This window comes from Oryctolagus cuniculus, chromosome 1 (assembly GCF_964237555.1).
Source record: "Oryctolagus cuniculus chromosome 1, mOryCun1.1, whole genome shotgun sequence".
Taxonomy (NCBI): Eukaryota; Metazoa; Chordata; class Mammalia; order Lagomorpha; family Leporidae; genus Oryctolagus; species Oryctolagus cuniculus.
The window spans coordinates 5,217,535-5,238,241 of record NC_091432.1 but is presented as its reverse complement, the minus strand read 5'-3'; the positions used below and the strand labels follow the sequence as shown (position 1 = coordinate 5,238,241).

Here is a 20,707-nt window from a genome sequence, read left to right as displayed (position 1 = left end):
GTCTGCGCAGGGAAAACGAGGCAAAGACAAAGTTTTCCTGAAGGTGACCACCAAGGCGTGGTTCAGGTCGCCCAGGAACCCCCAGGCGCCAAGTCCGCGGAAGGCGAGGGGCTTCCCGCCACTCGATCTAGAACACGTACGTGACCGTGCGCCCAAGGGCACTGCAGAAAGCTCCGGGGAGATGGAAGTAAATGATAAATTTATTTTGCTGCAAAAATTTGGAAATTCATGTATCAGTTTTTCATATTACACATTTTTTCCGTGATCTTTTGGGAGAACACTCCTATTTACACACTTCGGGTGCACCTCATGGCTTCCGCCGGTCAGTGGGTTGGGCCCCTGCCCCCTCTCTCATCCCTGCGTGACCCCGCTCCCTCCAGTCTGTCCGGGAGGAGACAGGAAGTGGGTCCACGAGCTGACCAGCTGACCACTCCCTGCTGGGGTCCAGAGAAGCCTGAGTGAGAGCAGCTGCTGCCTTCCACCGTGAACCCCGCTGCTGAGCTTCGTCCATCCCGGGGTGAACGGCTTTAAAGGGGGGTTTGGCACTGGTCACCCCAGCAAATGGGAGGTCGTTACAGTGGGGAGGTGAGACCGAGGCAGGGAGACTCTTCGCAATAACAGGCGCTTGGAGTCTGGGGCCGGGCAGAGCCGGCACACAGGAGCCCGGGGCCACACGGAGGGGCCTGGGCCGGGCAGAGCCGGCACACAGGAGCCGGGGCCACAGCGAGGGGCCTGGGCCGGGCAGAGCTGGCACACAGGAGCCCGGGGCCACACGGAGGGCCTGGGCCGGGCAGAGCCGGCACACAGGAGCCCGGGGCCACACGGAGGGGCCTGGGCCGGGCAGAGCCGGCACACAGGAGCCGGGGCCACAGCGAGGGGCCTGGGCCGGGCAGAGCTGGCACACAGGAGCCCGGGGCCACACGGAGGGCCTGGGCCGGGCAGAGCCGGCACACAGGAGCCGGGGCCACACGGAGGGGCCTGGGCCGGGCAGAGCCGGCACACAGGAGCCCGGGGCCACACGGAGGGGCCTGGGCCGGGCAGAGCCGGCACACAGGAGCCCGGGGCCACAGCGAGGGGCCTGGGCCGGGCAGAGCCGGCACACAGGAGCCGGGGCCACACGGAGGGGCCTGGGCCGGGCAGAGCTGGCACACAGGAGCCCGGGGCCACACGGAGGACCTGGGCCGGGCAGAGCCGGCACACAGGAGCCGGGGCCACATGGAGGGGCCTGGGCCGGGCAGAGCCGGCACACAGGAGCCGGGGCCACACGGAGGGGCCTGGGCCGGGCAGAGGGGCTGCGGTCAGGAAAGCAAAGACACCCGGAAGCAGTGGAAGCGGCTGAGCTGTTTAATCCCCTCCTCGGCCAGACTCAAGGCTGCAGGCCACTGACAGCAGCCGGACACGGAGCGGCCACTCGAGTCCGAGGGGGAGGGGCGGGGAGGGGCGCGCCTGGACGCCCCTGGCTCTGTCACCTGGCACTCCCGCCCCCAGGTCCTGCTTCAGCTCTGGGAGGGTCCTGGCCGGTCCCCAGGGGCAGGGAGCTGGGTGGCGGATGGCTTGCCGGAGCTGTGGTGGGAGAAGGGTGGCGAGGCCGGGGCGCACGGCCCCCTGCCCCGTGGCCTACGTCATCCGCATGGCAGCGGGGGTGGAGGCATAAGGTGGGGCCGGAGGGAAGAGGGGCGAGTGGGAGGGAGGATTGGGGGCTGCCTGGGTCCCACCACCAGTCTGGAGTCAAACAGCGGAAGAGGGCTGCTCCTGGGAACACGGGCTTGTCCCAAGTGACAGTCCCTGGTGGTGGGCTGGCCTTGGCAACGAACCCTAGCAGCAGGCAGTTGTCCTGACGAGAGGGCGGTCCCTATCGACAGTCCTGGCAGTTTCCTGAACGCGGAGGGGAGCCGGCCTGGCGGGATCTCGCCTGCCCTCAGCTACTTGTTCTTCTTGAAGAAGCTGAAACGCTTCTCTCGCTCTCGTTCTCGGCCATCCTTGCCGCGCAGCACGACGGGCCCCTCGGCCCCGGCCGGGGACACGGGGGGCATGGTCATGGCCCGGGTCATGCCTCGAGTGCCGCTGGGCGCTGCTGGCTCCTCCGGCTCTCCAGAGGCCGAGGAGGCGGCGGCAATGGCCGCGTTCACCACGCGCAGCCACGAGCTCATCTCCGCCTGCAGGGGACGCACAGGCAACGGGTCAGCTCCACGGACACGGCGCGGGGGCAGCAGGCAGGGTCAAGGGAGGAGGAGGGGAAGGAAGAACGCCGGTTTGACCCCTGGCACACGGGGAGCGAGCTTGGGTGCGACCGTCACGGCTGCCCAGCTGGCACACCGTGGGCTGTTGGGCTGCACGGGGCACGCAGCCCAAGACAGAGAGAGGCAAGGAAAGGAAGCGCCCCGGGAGACGGGCCCGGGGAGACGGGGAGAGGGGGCGAGGAGGGGCAGCTCACCTCATCCTTGGCCTGGAATAAATACTCTTTTCCATCCTGTAAGCTGTTGGGAGAGAAGCCACAGGGCAGAGCTGAGTGCAGTGCTGGTGAGGGTTCAGCTACGGCCCGCAGCCAGGCCGGGAGCCCTCAGAGCCAGATCAGACACGCTTCGCACATTCCTCAGATTCCCAGGAAGCAACTGTGCAGAAGCGAGTCCTTTCCGATTGGCTGCAGACGGCCTGGGTGAGCTCACTTCATCCCAGGCCTCGCCGCCTGCTTGGCCACTTGCCGGCAGGCAGGGGCAGGCCCGGGGCGGGAGGCGGGGGCGTGCCGGGACCCTGCCCTGGAGGACTTCTCAGCCTCAACCCTACTTCCCCTGCCCCCCTCACTGTAGGACGCAGGCAGAGCCGCTGCCCGCCCCGCCCCGTGGCCCCGCCCCGTGCCCGGCTGGTGTCGGCACCCCTGGCTGGGCCGAGCCCACGGTCCACCTGGCGTCCCTCCCAACTTCCCCGTCCATCCCCGGAACGCCAGCCCCTGCCCTACCCCAGCTTGAAGACATGCTTGCGCTTCCGGTAGTCAAAGGCCACGCTGCCCTGGGCCCTGGCCAGGCTGACGGGCACTTCCCCGTGGTACGGCACTCCCGCACCGGCCGCCTTCGCGTCCTTGTAGAAGCCCAGGCTCCCGCGCCGCAGGACACAGTACACGTTCTGCCAGGACCTGGGAGGCACACGGCGAACCCCGCGAGGACTCGGTGCGGCCCGTCCCCTGGGGCTCCCTTGGGCATCCTCGAGTTTCTGGCTCCACCCGCCGTCTCCAGGCCCCGTCCGGTCCTCAGCCCTGCCTCTCCCCAAGAGGACACCCCGAGAGGCCCCGCGTGGTACCTGTTGGCCGCCTTCTTGCCGAAGGCCTCCATCTCCTGCTTGCGACATAGCATGCCTTCCATCTGCTCCTGGGCCGAGAGCTCCGGGCCACGAGCCGGCAGGGTGGCCGCCTGCGCGGCCTCCGACGACCTGCTCTGGGGCAGTGTGGGCGCGGCCGGGCCGCGGGGCCGGGCCTGCTGCTCTCCCTGCAGCCCGTTGACTTCATCCCCCGCGCCAGCCCCCTGGGAGGGAAAAGCTGCGTGAGCCTCGGAGGACGCCGCGGGAGGTGCCTGGCCCCGCGCGACCGCCTAGAGCCATTCCCCCCTCGGCCTCTGCCCGCTCCCCTCCCAGGCCTCGCACGGCCCCCTCTGTCGCTGCATCTCCCCGTCGGCAACACCCGCACCTCCAGGGACACTCACAGGGCCTACCGGGAAGCTGCCCGGCTCCAGTCTCTGCTGTGCCAACAGGGGCTGCGAGGACAAGGGGCCGTGAGCAGTGTGCCTGGGGCCGGGGCGCCAACGGGGCACACGGAGGCCGCGGGGGCTACCTGTGAGGCTTCGGCGTCCGTGCAGACCCCGTTCACGCTGGGCGCCTGTGTGGGTGCTGGCGGCTGCGGCTGAGCTCTGGAAAGGCCGAAGGTGACACCTGACCGTCAGTCTCCGGTTTGCGCGGGCTCAGCCGCCGCCTCCTCTCCCGGGAGTCCCAGCTCTCACCGGTCCCAGGCAGCGTCGGCAGGCGTCTGGCCGTCCCCCAGGCTCTCGGTGGGCAGACCTGTCGGGTGCTCGGCGGCAGGGGGCCGCTTCCGCCGTTCCTCCTCCTCCTGCTTCCTCTTCTTCTCTCGCTCCTCCAGCTGTCAAGGAACGCCTGACTTCAGAGACGTGTCTCGGCCCGGGCCAGCGCCACGGGGCAGTGGAGAAGAGGGAAGCAGGCGGGGCGTTTTAGTGTGGCCCAGGGAGACGGGTGGCTCCTAACGGGGCGCCCTCGGCTCACGGCTGGGGGGGGGGGGCGCTGCAGCAGGGCGAGAAGGGAGCACAGGCCTGAGCCCGGGGGCCCAGCCCTCACCGCCGTGAGCTTCTCCAGTGCGCTGAAGCGCTCCTCCCAGGCCACCGCCGACTTCTGGAAGGCTTCGTGCCGCTTGATGAGGCTCTCGACCTCGTCGACCGTACAGCCCAGCTCCGCGCTCCGCACCAGGGGCTCCTGGCTGCACAGCCAGGCCTCTGCCATCCCCGCGTCTCTCCCAAACATGAGCACCTCCAGAACTGCCGGGATCGGGGTCACGGGGAGACGGCAGGTCAGCGTGGGGCTGGGAGCCGCGGCAGCCTCCGGAACGGGGCACAGAGAGAGCCACCGCCCCCGAGAGGCGCCAGGGGGTGTCGCCGGAGAGCACCGAGCAGGCCAGGGGGTGCCCCCCGAGAGCCCAGGGCTCCTGGTCTCACTTCCTGCGGAAGCCACAGGACGCGAGACCCCCAGCGTTTCGGGACCTGTGTCCCGAGCAGCTCACCGAGCTGAAGCCAGTCCATCTTCTCCTGCCACTTGTCAGCCGTCTCCTGGCGCCGGGCCTGCAGCTGGGACAGCTTCTCCGAGATCTGAGGGGCAGAGAGGCAGGTTGGCACCCAGTGGGGCCCGTCCGGGGTCCCCGGGGGTTCCTCTGAGGGCCCAGTGGTTTCTGGTAGCACGGCAGTTCTGGGGGTAGGATGGGACGGGGGAATCCCTGAACAGTGCTGGGGACGTGGAGTGAAAGGTCTGCAAAGCAAAGAACAAGACGAAGCAGCCGGCACGGAGCCCCCTGCTCCGCTCAGCTCGCCAGGCCTCACCCACCTCCTCCGCCGCGTAGTGGCTCCTGGCCAGCAGCTCCTGCCCCATGTCGATACAGGACGAGAAGCGGTCGGCTCTGGCCTCTATCTCCGCCTTGATGCCTTGCTGGTTCTTGATAACCAGATCCGCGGAGGACACGTCCCTGGGGGTGGGAGGTGGGTACAGACTCAGTACTGCCCACCGCTCCCAGCCCCGTCCCAGCCACCAGCCCACACAGCACGCGGGCGCAGTGGGGGGCCTCACCGGGGCCGCTCCTGGGCGTCCATCTGCAGGTTAACCCCATCCATCCAGAGCATCAACTCCCGCACGGCCTTGAAGAAGCGGAACTTGTCGGTAGTGTCCAGCAGCAGCTGGCGGCGGGCGGCCGAGCTCCCCTGGAGCTGCGCCCAGGCCTCGGCCACCGCCTGCATGTGCCGGCCGATCTCCTCGGCTTTGTCTCCGGCGTAGGCTTTCTGCAGCCGGAGCCCGTCATCCTGCACCTGCTGGACCTGCGGGGGCCGGGGTTGGGGTCAGCAGACAGGAGGCCCTGTCCACTGCTCCCGCCCGCTTCACCAGCCGGGGCAGGAGGAGGAAGGGGTGCGGGGCAGGCTCCTCTGCCCTGTGTGTTTCATCAGGGGTCCTGGGCGTAGCCTAGGGGAGTGGGCTTTCAAAGGGCCACCAGCCAGAGGCAAACGACACATGCAGCCCCACAGAGGGCATCCAGGGCCAGAGGACCAGGTTTCGCTGGCTGAAGCAGCAGCTACGCTCCTTCTGTGTGGGTCCAGAGCTCAGCCCAGGTGGCACCGACAAGCAGAGTTCAGGGGAGCACGCTCTGGCCATCGGGACCACCCGAAGATGTCGGGGCCCTCCAGGCGGCTCACCACGAGAGGAGAGACCGGGGTGTGCAGGTTCCCTGCTGACTCCCTCCCCAGTCCTGGGCTCAGCCCCCCCCCCGAGACCCCTCCCACCACCACCGCCCCCCGTGGGGCCGCACCTGGGCGCTGAGGGCCTGGATGTCGTGCTCGTAGGCGCAGTGCCGGCGCTGCAGGGCTTCGGCCGCGTTGAGGTCGCGGCCGGTGCCGTCGGGCAGCTGCTGCTGCTTGTGCTGCACCCGCGCCAGGGCCTGGCGAGCCCCGTGCAGGAAGCGCTGCAGCTCGTAGGCAGCGGCCAGCACCTGACCGCGCGTGTCCAGCAGCTCCAGCAGGTCGGCCCAGGCCTCGTTCAGGCTGTCCTTCCACTCTGCCACGGTGGCCCGCGCCGCGTGGCCCCCGGCAATGAGCCCGTTGGCCAGCGTGTTGGCGCTGTCCACGCGCTCCTGGCCAATGGTGCTCGTGTCGCGGGAGAACTCACGGAATTTGTCCCGGAGCATCTGGTGGGAGAGGCGGTTGCAAGGATAAAGGTGGGACCCCCGCTGGGCGTGGCACCTGTCCGAGGGAGGGAGCGCCCTCCCACTGAAACCGGAACCCCCTTCCGTCCCCAGGGCCAGGGCCGTATAGGCCAGAATGGGCTTTGTCACCAGGGCTGAGTTAGTAGTGACAGATACCACGGGGACACACCCCGAGAGATGCAGCAGGCCATTTGTCAGCGCGAATGATTTAGAGCTTGGGCACTCGGGGACGTAACCTGAGACGGCCATCACACCCTGACGCGTCACTGTGCGGCACGTGCCCCATTGGTGCCGGCACCTCTAGCCCTCAGACAGGACGCCCTCATCCTGGCCTGCATTTCTGCCATACTGAACACAGGCCCAAACCCCCAAGCTGGGGACGGGAGTCGGGCTCAGCCTTCATTGAGCCCTGCTGAGGAAGGCACGGGTGAGCCCCTCCAGCCCCCGCCTGCCCTCAGCCTGGCCTGTGCCCCGCCCCGCACTCACGGTCACGTGCTCGTAGTCCTGGCCCAGCTCGTGGGAGGCCGCCACCACCTCCCGCTCCTGGATCCACTGCTCCAGGTCGTCCAGCTCGCGGCGCAGCTGGCACAGCCGCAGGTGCTCCTGCAGGCGCTGCCGCCGCTCGCCCGCCAGCTCCTTCAGGCTGGCGTACAGCTTGTCCACCTGGGCTTGGCGGATCGACAGCCGCGTGCTGCAGGGGAGCGGGGCGGGGGGGGCACCACGGGACTTAGGGGACATAGCTCTGACCCCAGCCTGTCCCTTTGGGCCTCCCCAACTGTTTGCCAAGTCCCCGCTTCTCCAGCTTTCCAGACTGTATGCAAATAGTATGGGAGGTTGCACAACCACCGATCCTGTCCCACAGACACGGCGCCCTCTTTTGTCTGTGATTTTTAAAAATTTGAGAGGTGGAGAGAGAGAGAAAGCTCCCATCCGCTGGTTCACTTCCCCAGGGCCTGTAACGGCTAAGACTGGGGCCAGTAACTTCCTGGAGGGTGTTAAGGAACCCAACCATTGGAGCCGCCACCGTCGGCTCTATAGGGCGCAGGCACTCCCACGGGGGCCGGGGCCCCGCGCGGCCCGCGTGCTCACCTCTCGGGGTGGTCCTGGTTGATCATGTCTTGGCTGCTGGCTGCCAGCTGGTGGATGGTCTGGGCGTAGTCGGCCAGGGCTTGCTCCAGCACCTGATGCTTCTTGACCTCCGCTTGGGCGCTCGGCTCATCCTGGGGGCAGGGGCGGTGGGCGTCAGGGTTGGGGGGGGCGGAGCTAGGAAGAGCCAGCCATGCAGCCCCCGCGTGTGCCCAGCTCTCACCTTGGCTTTCTCCTGGCCCATCATGTGCAGCTCCTGCTCGCCCATCCAGGCCTCGGCCTCGGCGGCATCCCGGTAGAACTGCTGAGCCCGCAGGGCCTCCTCCAGCCGCTTTCTGCGTAGCTCCAGCTCGCGGCTCAGGCGCGTCCACATTTCCTGCAGCTCAGCCAGCTCAGGGCCGGCCGCCGCGGTGCCCAGAGCTCGCTGCCGCTCCGTCAGGTCTGCAATCCGCGGCTCGTGGCCCTGGATCTCCTTCTGCAGGGTCTGTCCCGGCCCCAGGAGAGGACAGCGCTATGAGGCTCGCTGGGCCCTGCGCCCCTCTGGATCGACTCGACTCGGGGGCCCTGCCTTCGCGCTCTTGCCCAGGGGAGCCACGGGGTGCCCCGGCCACCCACACGCTCTCCTGGAGAGACAGCTCGCCCAGCACCGAGGGGCCTGAGGCGCCCAGGTCTTCTAGACAAACTCCCGGGGCTGGGGAGGCCCTTGGGGGGGGCTTTTCTTCGCCTCACCTGGTTTTTCTTCATAAGGAGCTGGACGCTGGGCAGGTCTTTGCCGTGTTCCATGGAGCTCGCCATCGGGAGCCGCTCTGTCACCCACAACTGGGTGAGAAAGAGGGGGTCAGGGGAGGTGCAGAGGGCAGAGTCGGCAGCAGGGGCCGGACAGCGGGGACGCCTGGGGCTACAGGCGTGGACAGGAGCAGCCCCTGGTCTCCCTAGGGAGAGATTTTCAAAGCGAAAGGGAAGCGGGAACAGAGCACCCCAGGCAGGGGGCTGCAGGGGCAGCTTGGCCCGGGGGGAGCCTGGATCCCGCCCCCCGCCCCCCGGGACTCACGATCTCGTCCTCCACGTCGCGGTGGAACTGGTGCTGCTCGCGAGAGGCCTGCAGGCGCCGGCAGCGTTCCCTCATGGGCTGGCACAGGGCCTTGAACTTCTCCTCCACGGCCCGGGAGGTCCTCTCCACTTCCCCTGCGCCCTGGTCTTCCTGGGCGAGCGCTTTGGCCTGGGCCTGGATGGCCTCCACCTCTTTCTCCCGCACGGCCATCTCCCGCTCCAGCATCTGCAAGCCCCCAGAAGGGCGCGTGTCAGCCATCGGACCCGAGTCACCCTGGGGCTAGAGCCAACCCGGCATGGTTCTGATCCAGGGCTCATGCAGGGACAGCGCCCCCTCGTGCCCTGTGTCAGTGCATCTCGGACCTGAACACACAAAAGCAACACACACAGAGAGTGCGGCGACCGTGCCGGTCTTCAATGCACCGGGTCTCAGTCTTGACTCCACCGCGGCTCCAGGGCCATCGCAACCCTGTAAGCGTTTCTCCCCGGCTACGGCGGCCATGCGAGGCCACCTCGGCCGAGGGCCCGGCAACACATAGCAGAGGACCCCGGGGTCCTGGCGGGCTTTCTTCCCGCTCCCATAGCACAGCTGCCCATTGGCTCTCGTCCCCTGGCAACTTCTTCCTGGCCGGCCTTGGCCTTGGCTTGCCAGCGGCAGACTTGCTTTGGCCCATGATGAAGCCAGCAGGTTTCTGGACTATCCAGGGGGCCTCGGCCCTCAACCCGAGGTCAGACACTCAGCCATCTCGTTCCTTCCTCGGACCCTGGAGGCCGCGGCTGCTCCCTGCATCTGCTGGTCTATAGGGCAGGGAGCAGCAAGTGCAGCCCCTGCCTGCTTTCGTAAAGGAGCGGTTACTGGGACACAGCCCCAGCCCCGCATGAACGTACTGTCCACGGCTGCTTTCACCTGCAGGGACTGGGGGAGACGCACGACCACAAAGCCCCAGACACGGCCGGTCGGGCCTCCCGAGAGGCTCCCCGGGCCCCCCTGTAGACTTCGCTTTGCAGCTGCTATGGCTCGGATGCGGAAATGTGGCCCTGTGGGTAGCAGTGCTGAGAGGTGGGGGGGCCTTCGGGGGTGGGTAGGTTGCTCGGAGGGACTGCTGCGGATCTCACAGCACCGCATCAGGTCCTGCAAGAGGGGGCGCGCCAAAGCGAGGCTGGACCTCGTGTCCACACACCTGCCTCCTTTCCGTTCTCCCGCCATTTAGGCGCATCATGGGGTCATCATCAGAAGCCCAGACGGTGCCGGCCCCACAGTCTGGGACCTCCTGGCCCCCAGCGTTACAAAATACCGGCCATTCCGTCAATGGCCCCGTCTCACATATTCTGTTACAGCAACAGAAAACAACTGGGACGAGACCTTCCGTGAAAACTTGGCCACCCTCACTACTCAGTGCTTCTTTCTACTAAAGATTCTCTGTTCGGACTGCTGGTGTGGTCTCCGTCTCCCGGCTTCCCCCTGACGGCTGCACACGCCTCTGATCCTGGGCACCCAGAGAAACCACTTTGGGACACACTGGCACGGATGGCGCCTGCCAGGCCTCGGCGTGGCCCCCCTCCATCTGTCTCCCTGCCGCTGTCCGCCGTCCCCGGCCAGGCCCACAGCGCACCTGCTGCTTCTTGAGCAGGATGTTGACGCTGGTGAGGTCCTTGCCGTAGTCGTCCGAGTGCAGCTGGGCCTGCAGGCTCTCCAGCCAGCTCTCCAGGGCGGAACAGCTTTGGGCAAACAACTCAGCTCGGTTGGCATCAAAGAGGCTGCGGGCCTTGGCCTGGGTGGTGGTCTCCAGCTCGTCCCAGCGCCTGTGCAGGTCGGCCAGCTTCTCCGACACCAGGGCCTTCAGCTCCGGTTTCTCCAGGGTCAGCTCCCGCCCTTCCTGCGGGTCAGGAAAAGCGCAAGGAAGGTGTTAAGGGCCGGAATGAGACGTCGCTGAGCGTGAGGGGCCCACAGCAGACCGGGGTGCTGAAGGGCCAGGAATCCAGGTTTGCTCGTGTGAGCAAACGAACACACTCTCCTCAGAAGTGTTAAGACCCTCCTAGGCGGCCCTCCCCCAGTCCTGGCGCAGATCCTCTCCTCCCAAGGTCCAGCTCAAAACTCCTTTCAAGTAAGAAGCCCTTGCAGGAGCCAGCGTCACAGCACTGCGGGTTAAGCCCCCGCTTACGATGCTGGCATCCCATATGGGAGCAGTTTGAGTCCCAGGTGCTCCGCTTCCCATCCACCTCCCCGCTGCCGCGCCTGGGAGAGCAGTGCTTGGGCCCCTGCACCCATGTGGGAGACCCCGACGCAGCTCCTGGCTCCTGGCTCTGGCCGGACCCAGACCTGGCTGTTGTGGCCATTCAAGGAGTGAACCAGGAGATGGACGATCTCTCTCGCTCCCTCTCTCTCTCCTCCTCTCTTTTTTCTGTTATTCTGTCTTTCAAATAAATCTTAAAAAAGAAAAAAAGCCATTGCAGGGTACTGGCATGGTGCTAAGACGCTGGCGGAGACTCCCGCATCCCACACCAGAGCGCCTGGGCTCCATTTCTGGCTCCAGATTCCCGATCTAACTCCCGCTAGTGCACAGTGGGAGGCAGCAGCGCTGGCTCAAGTCATCGGGTTCCTGCCTCCCACGCATGAGACCTGGCTTAGGTTTCCAGTTCCCGGCTTCCGCCCAGTTTGGCCTTGGCCTTTGCAGCCTTCCCCCGTGTCCTGTGCTCGTGGTTCCCGGCGTGAGGCTGCGTGTGGCTCCTGCGATGGTTCATGTTTGCCAGCTCCTTATACCATGACCCACACCAGCTGAGCCCCACCGCATCTCCACGCCTCCGGCCTGCCTGCTTGAGGGCTCCTGGCTCCAGACGGGAGAGAAGCATGTTCTCTCTCCGCCTCTCTGAAAGATTTATTTATTTATTTGAAAGGCAGAGTGACAGAGAGAGACGGGAGAAGAGGAGGCAAGCGGGCAAGCGCTTCCATACCCTGGTTCACTCCCAGGTCTTGGACAGGCCGAAGCCAGGAGCCAGAACGCCATCTGGGTCTCTCACATGGGTGGCAGGGGCCCAAGCACTTGGGTCTTGGCTGGCTGCCCTCGCGTGCACATTAACAGGAAGCCGGGTTAGAAGCGGAGTGGCCGGGCCTCAGTCGGCACTCCGGTCCCGAGCGTGCTCTCTTGAACCACGTGGAAGGTGAGCTGGAAGTGCCGAGGGAGCTGACATCCCGGAAAGCAGACAGCGCGCGGTCAGAGAGACAGCGCAGCGTCCTGGTGCTCTGGCCGTGTGCTCCACGCTGCGTCCGGGGGCCCCAGCAGGACCGGGCAGCTCGCACGACCACGTGCCCTTCATCTCCCCGCTCCTGGCCTTGCCCCCTCCTCCCACCCCACGGCCTGCGCGGGAATCCTCGTCCCAGCGGAACACAAACCCAGACGCTGCCTGTGGGCCATTTCTCGCGTGGCCGAGAGCCCGGATGAGAGCGCCAAGGCCCAGCCTGCGCAGCTTCGCGACCCTCGGTGCAACCACGCCCACAGCACGTTCCAGCGCCGAGAGCAGGCGAGCGGGGCTCTTCCCGCCTGGCCTGGCACCCACTGCCGGGGGCCCTTCGCCGTCTGTGCGCCTCCAGACGGGCTTTACCCGCTGGCTCCTGTACAGCCTCCCTGCTTCCTCACGGCTGTCTGCAAGGAAGCACATCCTTCCCCCAACATCTCTGCTTGTCCAGGCTCGACTCGGCCCCCACGGGTGGCCCTGGTTGCTCCTGCTTCAAGGTCTCCCACCTCTCCCTCTCTCTCCCCTTAGCCCCAGGAGCACTCAGATTCTGCTGTGGATTTAACGGAGTCATCTGTCTACACTGCGGCCTCACCTCCTGGCCACAGTGCTGTTCCCTGAAGGTGGAACCTGCAATGAACCACCTCCGTGCCCAACTCGGGGCCCAGCAGGCTTTCCGTGCAGTCGCCCCAAGGAAACATTGGCTACACGAAAGGGAACACTGAGCCTGCGCCGGTCTCCTCCTCTGCCCGGCCACCGCGCCCTCGGAGGGGGCAGTGTGTCCCCAGCAGAATGCTGTGGCCATCTGGTCAGGAGGAGCTGCGTGGGAGACCAAGTCCCAGGAATGGTCAGGCTCGAGAGCAAGAGCTGCCCGCCCGCCCCTGGCCCGTGGGCCAGATCTGGCCTGCTTTGTGTCTTTATAAATAAAGTTTTACTGGAACACAGCCACATTCATTGGTTTATGGAGTGTCCGTGGCCGATTCTGCACTGCACTGACGGAAACCAGGTGGTCCACAGAGCCTGGAGGGGCCCACCTGAGTCCCTCCAGGGACAGTCCGCAGACCCTGCTGATGCGAGCCACCGTGCTCTGGACCCAGGACGTCACCAGACGGGACCAAGGCCATGGTTTTTCTCCCCACTAATTTGTTCTTTCTCAAAGCAGTCCCACAGCTCCCTGGGCCACGACTCTCCACACTGGAAGTGTGCGGCCCCAGGACCCTGGAGCTCTGTCCTGGGCCAGGTCCCTGCCCAGGGGCAGCCCCAAGAGCTCGCTTCCCGCTGCTCACCTTGTCCACCTTGTCCAGCCAATCCTTGTTGGCGGCCAGCTCGGCCATGAACGCCTGGTGCTTCTGCCACTTGGTGTGCAGGTTGCGGGCTTCGTCGTAGGACACGTCCTGGGCCGTCAGCATCTTCTCGTCGATCCAGAGCTTCAGCTGCGGCCGGGGGAGGTGGAGGCAAGGGGAGAGCTTGGGTGAGGGGGCGGGGCCGCGCGCTCGCAGGGCCGCCCACTCACTGGGGCGGGGCGGGGCCTCACCTCGTGGCAGTCCTGCAGGAAGCGCTGCTGCTCTCGGTTGTCCCGCAGGCGGCTCAAGAGCTGCTGCGCTGCTTCTTGGTTCTTCCTGTGTCTGCAGCGGGAGCCCCCGGCCGTGAGAGCCTGCCCGGTGTCTGCAGCCGGCGCTTTGGCCCCCGCCACCCCGCGCTGTGGGGTGAAGCCCCCGGCGGAACAGGACAACCCCGAACACAGACTTCCGTCCCTACTACCCTAGGACGGCGGGCTGCCCTCGTGTCAGGGAGGGGGCGCCCGCCCGCCCGGGGGCTTAGGCCCTCTCCAGCCCCGGCTCCCCCCCCCCGCCCACTTTGGGCCGGTCACTGCCCCCCTCCCGCGTGTTCTCTCCGTCTCCCCAGCACCCTCATCGCACCTCTTCTCGATGGAGTCTGCCTTCTCCCGGATCTTCTCCGCATGGATGTTGCCCTCGGACACCAGCTGGCGCCCGGCCTCCAGGAGCCCGCGGATCCGCTCCCCGCTGGCGTCCATGGTGCTCATGAAGTCTTCCAGCTTTTTGATGGCGGCGTCGGCGGCCTGCAGCGTGCCCGGCATCTCCGCGTGCGACAAAACGTATTCCTGCGTGGGAGAGGCGGCGTGGAGCCCAGCTCTCAGAGGACCACTGAGCCACATCCCGAGGCGGGGCCAGCCCCAAGTGGGGGTCCTGGGGCGGGTGGGGAGGGGGGCAGTCCCCAGGGAGCTGAGCTGGAGGTCCAAACCCTGTTCCACGTATCTCCGCCCAGCAACTCAGCTTCCTGCCCATAGGAGGTGCTGCTTAAGGACAGGACGCGATCTGACAACCGCGCCATTCGCCATTCGGCGATGCCGTCCTCGCCAGAACAAGAGTGCTCTGATGCGCGCCCGGGTGGCTGTACCGGTGAGCCCGCTGCTCCCCGGCTACAAACCCGTGCCCTACGGGCGCAGATACCCACAGGGCTGGGAACGTGCAAATCTGAACACAGGAGAGGGGCAGCGAAACCGCTGGGCGGCAGGCACTTCCAGCTCTGGGGCCAGCACCACACACGCCCTCCCTCTGCCCGTCACGTGACTGGTCTAGGGCCAGCCAGGAGCTCTGTTTCTTCCAAAGTCAATTCTGGGTCGTTACATTTCTTTCTTTCTTTTCCTTCCTTCCTTCCTTCCTTCCTTTCTTCCTTCCTTCCTTCCTCTCTCTCTCTCTCTCTCTCTCTCTCTTTCTTTCTTTTGTCTTTTTTTTTCTTTGGGTCGTTACATTTCATCTTTTTTTTCTTTTTTGGAAATCGTCCCCACACCTTCCCAACGTGTTCTTCCGGCTCAGCCTGTCTGACTGCTGTGCCCCCTGGCGCTGACCCCCCTCCTCCCTGCCTGGCGCCCTGGCTCCTCCTCCACCCCCCCCACGTGCCCTCACCTGGCTGCTGACCTCCCCCCCCCCCCCCGCCTGGCGCCCTGGCTCCCCCCCGCCCCCCCACGTGCCCTCACCTGGCTGCTGAGCACACCCTCCGCCTGGCGAGCATCCCGCAGGAACCCCTGGAAGCCGTGGGCCTGGGCCAGGCGGCCTTGCCGGCTCTCCCACATGCGGCCCAGCTCCTCCCAGCCGGTTCCTAGGGCTTCCAGCCGCTGTCGCAGGAAGAGGCACTGGGGGTCGGCCTGGTCTCGGGTCACCTCCTCGCCCAGGGTCCGCAGCCGGCTGTACTCGCCCCGGGCCCGCTCCACCTCTCCCCGCAGCGCTGCGTGTTGGGCCAGGAGCGCCTCGGCCTCGGGCAGGGTGGCCGGCCCTTCTTCGGAGGCCACGGCGGTCTGCGTGCGGCCGAGCCAGGCCTGGAAGTCATCCAAGCTGCGCAGGAAGTCCTGCAGCCGCCGCGCCTCACCCAGCGACTCCTCGCGACGCCGCATGGTGGCCCTGAGGTCCTCCCAGCCCGTCTGCACCTCTGCGAGGCGGGCGTTGATGGCGGAGGCTTGGGCTGGATGGCCGGCGGCCAGGGCGTTCGCCTCTCTGGTCAGTTCTCCGACGCGGGCAGCGATGGCCTCCAGGTCCCGCTCGGTGCCCGCCAGCTTCCGCTGCAGGGCCAGCACCCCAGCCAGGTCGTTGCCCAGCCCCTGGGTGGACTCGATGACCTTGGTCTTTTCTCTCATCCAGGCCCGGGTCTCGGTGCACTCCAGGTGGTAGTTTTGGATGCTCAGGGCCGACGTGAGCGCCGCCTTCTTGCCGTCTGCCAGGGCCCGAAACTGCTGCCACCTGAGGGTGGGCGGGGGCCGCTGTGGGCAGCTGCCTGGCCTCCCTGCCCGGCCCGGCTGTGTCGGGAAGCCCCCTCGTGCCTCTGTCTCGCGTGGGCTTTCCTGTGCGCCTGCCTCTGCCTTGGTAGGGAGGCGGCTCCCCGTGGCCCTCCCAGCCCGGGCAGTGTCCAGCCTCCGCCTTCATTGCCTCTCCTCCTCCATGGTGAGGACGGGGTTCCTGCCTCCCCCTCAGCCACCCTCCCGGGCCGGCAAACCCCTCCCAGCGGCCACCCCAGCTGCGGCTGTCCCGCGCAGGCCACCGCGCCCACCTGCGGTTGAGCTGCTCCTGGGTGCTGACGATGCGGTCCTTGCCCGGCGGGTTGGCGGCCAGCAGCTGCCCCGCAATGTCATTCACCGCGGTGATGCGCGCCGCCAGGGCGTTCATCTCCGGCTCCAGGGTCTCGAACCTGAGGACGTGGCAGAGCTGGGCGTGAACGGGCAGGGGCAATGACACACGGAGGCCACCTCCCTTGCACGTCCCCAAGGACACCTCTCCTTCAGTACAGGGCTCACGAAGGTGAGTCAGCGCCGCTCAGTCCACAGCGGGTGGCCAGGAAGGAGCCCCCCACTCCCCGTCCCCGGTTCCCGCAACCCAAGCACAAGCAGAGGACCTCTCTGGCATGGTTTAAGAAGACGCGGAGGCTTAAAGTCCAGCCAAACCCTGGCCAGAACCGCCAGCCTCCCAGGAGTCACCGTGGGCCACCTGCCTGGGTCCCCTCCTAAGACGTGTTCTGGAATGAAGCGGTAACCACAGTATCTGTCTGAGCGTGAGAACCCCGTGAAGCGGAACTGCCCCGGGGGGCATGTTCCAGTCTGACTGGGCGGGGTCTGCACACGTCTTCTGTAACGGGCGGACGGTAAATACCTGGGGCTTTGTGAACCAGTCTCTGGGGCAACCAGCCAACCCATTCATGTCCATGAATGCGTGTGGCTATTCCATTAAGCTTTATTTACAAACACAAGCAACCTGGCTGCAGCTTGTCAACCCCTGTGTAATGGGATGCCTTTTCAAACGGCCAGGACATATGATTACGGATCAATTTGTGGGCGATACACTGAATTTTGTCCTGTGTGATAATGGTAGGGTGGTTCTACAAGGAAAATGCCCTCTCCAGGGAATTTTAAGATTTGTTACTCTGTATCCAAGGAGACATTAACCAGTGCCTCTGTCTAAGAGATGTGTAACTTCCAAGTCCTCACAATGAGGAACACGTGGCGGCCGACGCCCCGCCCTCACGCCTCCTGAGGGGGCGTGGCCTGGAGGCGAGGGGAGTGGAAGTGCAGGTGCAGGAACTGCTGCGGAAAGGGGAGACGGACCACGGGGAGCTCCGCACGGCCGTGGTGGGACCTGGGCGACGGGGGCGGGGGCTCGCTGCGGGATGTTCTCGTCGCTTTTGAATCCAGGGCTCCCAGAGACCAAGCTCCGAGGCCCACATCCTTTACAGAGAGTGGGGTAGCGTTTACACACGGGACGCCCCTGTGTGCGTGCGAGTGACCAGCGCCTCTGCACACCTCCCCTTCCTCTGCCTCACCTCTAAGCCCTGCCACAATGTGTCATTGCTCGACTGCACCGCTTAGGGACAACACACACACACACACACACACACCAGGCCCTACCTCTGCTGCACCACCTCCAGGTCCTCCAGGCGCTCAGGCAGGGCCAGCCCGTTGAGCCACTGCTCCTTCTCCTCCACCCAGAGCCCGCAGGCCCCGGCCTCGCTGAGCATGGTGTAGAGCGCCAGGGCTGCTTCCAGGGCGCGCGCGCGCTCGCCTGCCCGGGCCTGCAGCTCCTGGTAGTGCTGCTCCAGGGCGGGCACCCTGCCCTGCACCTCGGGCGTGCGGCTCAGCGCGGCAGGCAGGGCCGCCGCCTGCTCCTTCAGTGCATCCAGCGTGGGCCGGTGGCCTCGGATCTCCTCTTCCAGGGCCCGGTGCTGCCTGGCCAGGGCTTGGGTGGAGAACTCATCGTGCCCCACCTCGGGGCTGGACACCAGGCGCAGAGCATCCACCAGCCAGGCCTCCATGTCGTTTGCGTCTGCCTGGAACTGGTAGAGGCCGGCGGCCTGCGAGAGCCGCTGGGCGCGCTCCTCAGCCAGGGCCTCCAGCCGCTCCCACTGGGCCTGGAGCTCGGCCGCGCGGGCTGCAGCCTGACCGGCTCCGGGGTGGCCCTCGGCCACCAGCTGCTGGCCCTGCTCCAGGGTGAGTTTCAGGGGCCCCAGGCGGCCGCTCATCTCGCCCCGCAGGGCCGCGTGCTTGTTGAGCAGGCGGAGGACGCCGGTCAGGTCGCGGCCCGTCTCGGCGGAGGCCAGGAGGTGCTGCTGCTCCCGCACCCAGGCCTCGGCCTCGCCCACCTCCCAGAGGAACCGCCAGAGGCGCCGCGACTCCTGCAGGCGGGCCCGCCGGGCGGCCGCCAGCTCGCACAGCGCCTCGTAGCTCTGTTCCAGGGTCGCCACTCGCTCCTGCACCAGCTGCGGGTCACAGGGTCTGTACTCTGGAACGGACACAGCAGAGGACGGCGCTGCAGCCCCGCCACCCTCATCGCGCCCACCACCGCATTTCTCGCCCCCCCCACCCCGGTCTCCCTCGGCCGGCGCCTGCCCTGGGCTCTCACCCTTCCCCGGGGTGCAGAAGCGCAGCGCGGAGGCGCTGACGGCGCGCACCCTCTCGGCCTGCACGGCGATGTCCGCCTCCACCAGCTCGTGCAGCTGCAGCAGGTCCTCCACTCCCGCCAGGTGCTTGCCCAGGTCTTGGGACTGCAGCCGGCCCTGCCAGGCACACACGCGAGCTGAGGCCCACCTGAGACGCCGGCCACGCAGGCTACCCTCTTGGGGTCGCCCCAGGGGAGCACGCCTGGTCACTCACACACGCACACAGGGACACCCCGGTCCTCTCGGGCACCTGGCCTCCTTAACTGCCCCTCCCTTCCAGGGGAACAACTTCCCACATGGAAGTCTTATGCACACAGCTGCCAAAGAGACTGTTTAAAAAACAACATGAGGGGGTGGACCGGCCCTGTGGCATAGCAGGGTGAAGCCAACACCTGCAGTGCCAGCATCCCATATGGGCGCCGGTTCAAGTCCCGGTTGCTCCATTTCTGATTCTGCTCTCTTCTATGGCCTGGGAAAGCAGCAGAAGATGGCCCAAGTGCTTGGGCCCCTGCACCCACGTGGGGAGACTCAGAAGGAGCTCCTGGCTCCTGGCTTCAGATCGGCACAGCATCAGCTGTTGTGGCCATGTGGGGAGTGAACCAACAAATGGAAGACCTCTCTCTCTCTCTCTCCAACTCTGCCTCTCTGTAACTCTTTTAAATAAATCTTAAAAAAAAAAAAAAAACTTAACATGGGGTGGGCATTTAGCCTGGTGGTTAAGACACCTGTTGGGACATCCAAGCACCTGGGTTCAATACCCAGCTCTGGGTCCCAACTCCAACTTCCTCCTGACGCACACCCTGGGAGGCAATGATGACGGCTTAAGTTTAGTCTGCGCCACCGCCATGGGAGACCTGGATTGAGGTCCCGGCTCCTGGCTTTGGCCTGGCCCAGCAGGCTTTGGGGTGCGAACCTGAGACTAGGTGGGTGCTCTCTTTGTCAACACAGATTTATGTCCCTTTCCTTTTTAAAACCTTCTAATCACTTAAAAAGATTTATTTATTCAAAAGGCAGAGTGCTGGAGGGGGGAGAGGTGAGAGAGAGAGTCTTCCATCGACTGGTTCACTGCCCTGAGTCAGGCTGAAGCCATGAACTCCATCCAGGTCTCTCACGTGGGTGGCAGGAACCTAAGTACAGGGGCCATCGTCTGCTGCTTTCCCAGCTACATTAGCAGGAAGCTGGATTGGAAGTGGAGCAGCCAGGGCTTGAACTAACGGGCACCTGGATACGGGATGCAGGTGTTGCAAGCAGTAGCTCAATCGCTGTGCCACAATGCCGGGCCCCCTTCTAGTCCTTTTGAATGCTCACTGTCACTTTGAACCAAATCCAGATTCGCTGAGCAGGCCCAAGTGAGCTGGCGGCTGCCACCCTCTTCTCCCTCATCAGACCCCCTCTCCTAGTAGTGACAACCACAGCCTGCTCCCCTAGGGCCTCTGCGTCGCCGCGCCTCCCCCTGCACGTCCCTCAGATCAGTGCTGGCCCCTGCCTTAGCCCAGTCTCAGCTCAAATGGCACGGTGTCCGCAGGTTTATGGGCACAGCTGAGGGCTTTACCACCAGCCCCCTCCTGCTAGCCCATGAGCCCCGTGTGGACAGGGACCTGCTTTCCCCGCTCATCGGCACCAAGGATCAGCTGAGCCGACGAGCGAGGCCCGTGGTCAGCGCCCGCCCAGCCCGTGCCATGCCAGCGCCACCCGGCGGGGCGAGCCCCGGCACCTTCATCTCTTCCATCCAGTCCATGAGGTAGAGCAGGTCTTGGAACACCTTCTGCAGCTCCAGGTTGAGCAGGAGCCGCTCTCGCCGGGCGGCCACCATCTCCCGCAGGAAGTCCCAGAGCCGCGCCACGTTGTGCTGCCGGGCGGCGATGCGCTTGATGTCGTGGTAGCGCTCGGCGGCCAGCTCGGCGGCCACGGCGTCCACCGCCTGCACCCGGCCGCTGTAGGCCACGATGTCCGTCTCGATGGCCTCATGCTTCCGCACCGCGGCCTCGACCGCCGCCAGCTCCAGCCCAAAGTTGTCCTGCGGTGGGGACACGGCGGCGGGGGGAGGTTGGGACTAAGGGCAGCTAGCTCTGCTCCCTCCTCCTGCACCCAGGTGCCAGCCCCAGGGGCGGTGCTGGGCCCTCGGTCCTTTCTCTGACTCACACACGTCCTGTTGGTTCATCTCCCCACCCCACCATCCATCCCGACCAACAGGGACATCCCCAGAGGCCCCGCGCCCCACCTGCGACACCAGGCGCTGGTTCTCGCTGAGCCAGGTCTCCCGCATGGCGGCCTTCCGGTCGAAGCGGGCGGCCAGCTGCTCCAGCTTCTCCTGGCGGATCAGCTCCGTGCGCAGGGCCAGCTCCCGCTCGTGTTCTGCTTTCTCCAGCCGCTCCCAGGCCTGCGTGGCAAGGACAGGACCAATCAAGGGGCCAGGGCAGGGAGGAGCCGGCAGGGCTGGGGCCGCGG

The 20,707-nt window shown here is 66.1% G+C and overlaps 1 protein-coding gene across 9 annotated transcripts in view; it reads right to left on the bottom strand.

The window, feature by feature from the left end:
* Positions 1-1,328: 1,328 nt before the first annotated feature.
* SPTBN2 (spectrin beta, non-erythrocytic 2) overlaps positions 1,329-20,707 on the bottom strand; it is a 36,346-nt gene continuing 16,967 nt past the window's right edge. For 8 of the 9 annotated variants that reach the window (XM_051826457.2, XM_051826461.2, XM_051826470.2 and 5 more), the window contains 27 exons: positions 20,481-20,639; positions 19,974-20,276; positions 18,223-18,376; positions 17,232-18,102; positions 15,884-16,021; positions 14,820-15,576; positions 13,741-13,943; positions 13,356-13,446; positions 13,108-13,254; positions 10,204-10,467; positions 8,592-8,816; positions 8,270-8,359; positions 7,764-8,024; positions 7,544-7,674; positions 6,941-7,145; positions 6,062-6,436; positions 5,332-5,576; positions 5,092-5,230; positions 4,775-4,859; positions 4,336-4,532; positions 3,987-4,123; positions 3,821-3,896; positions 3,693-3,743; positions 3,295-3,515; positions 2,957-3,130; positions 2,435-2,477; positions 1,329-2,156 (listed from right to left, as the gene is read on the bottom strand). In XM_051826457.2, the coding sequence (XP_051682417.1) occupies positions 1,923-2,156; positions 2,435-2,477; positions 2,957-3,130; positions 3,295-3,515; positions 3,693-3,743; positions 3,821-3,896; positions 3,987-4,123; positions 4,336-4,532; positions 4,775-4,859; positions 5,092-5,230; positions 5,332-5,576; positions 6,062-6,436; positions 6,941-7,145; positions 7,544-7,674; positions 7,764-8,024; positions 8,270-8,359; positions 8,592-8,816; positions 10,204-10,467; positions 13,108-13,254; positions 13,356-13,446; positions 13,741-13,943; positions 14,820-15,576; positions 15,884-16,021; positions 17,232-18,102; positions 18,223-18,376; positions 19,974-20,276; positions 20,481-20,639 (5,976 nt within the window). In that variant the 3' untranslated portion in view covers positions 1,329-1,922. The remainder of the gene's footprint in view (positions 2,157-2,434; positions 2,478-2,956; positions 3,131-3,294; positions 3,516-3,692; positions 3,744-3,820; positions 3,897-3,986; positions 4,124-4,335; positions 4,533-4,774; positions 4,860-5,091; positions 5,231-5,331; positions 5,577-6,061; positions 6,437-6,940; positions 7,146-7,543; positions 7,675-7,763; positions 8,025-8,269; positions 8,360-8,591; positions 8,817-10,203; positions 10,468-13,107; positions 13,255-13,355; positions 13,447-13,740; positions 13,944-14,819; positions 15,577-15,883; positions 16,022-17,231; positions 18,103-18,222; positions 18,377-19,973; positions 20,277-20,480; positions 20,640-20,707) is intronic. The other variant, XM_051826458.2, reaches the window with a different exon arrangement.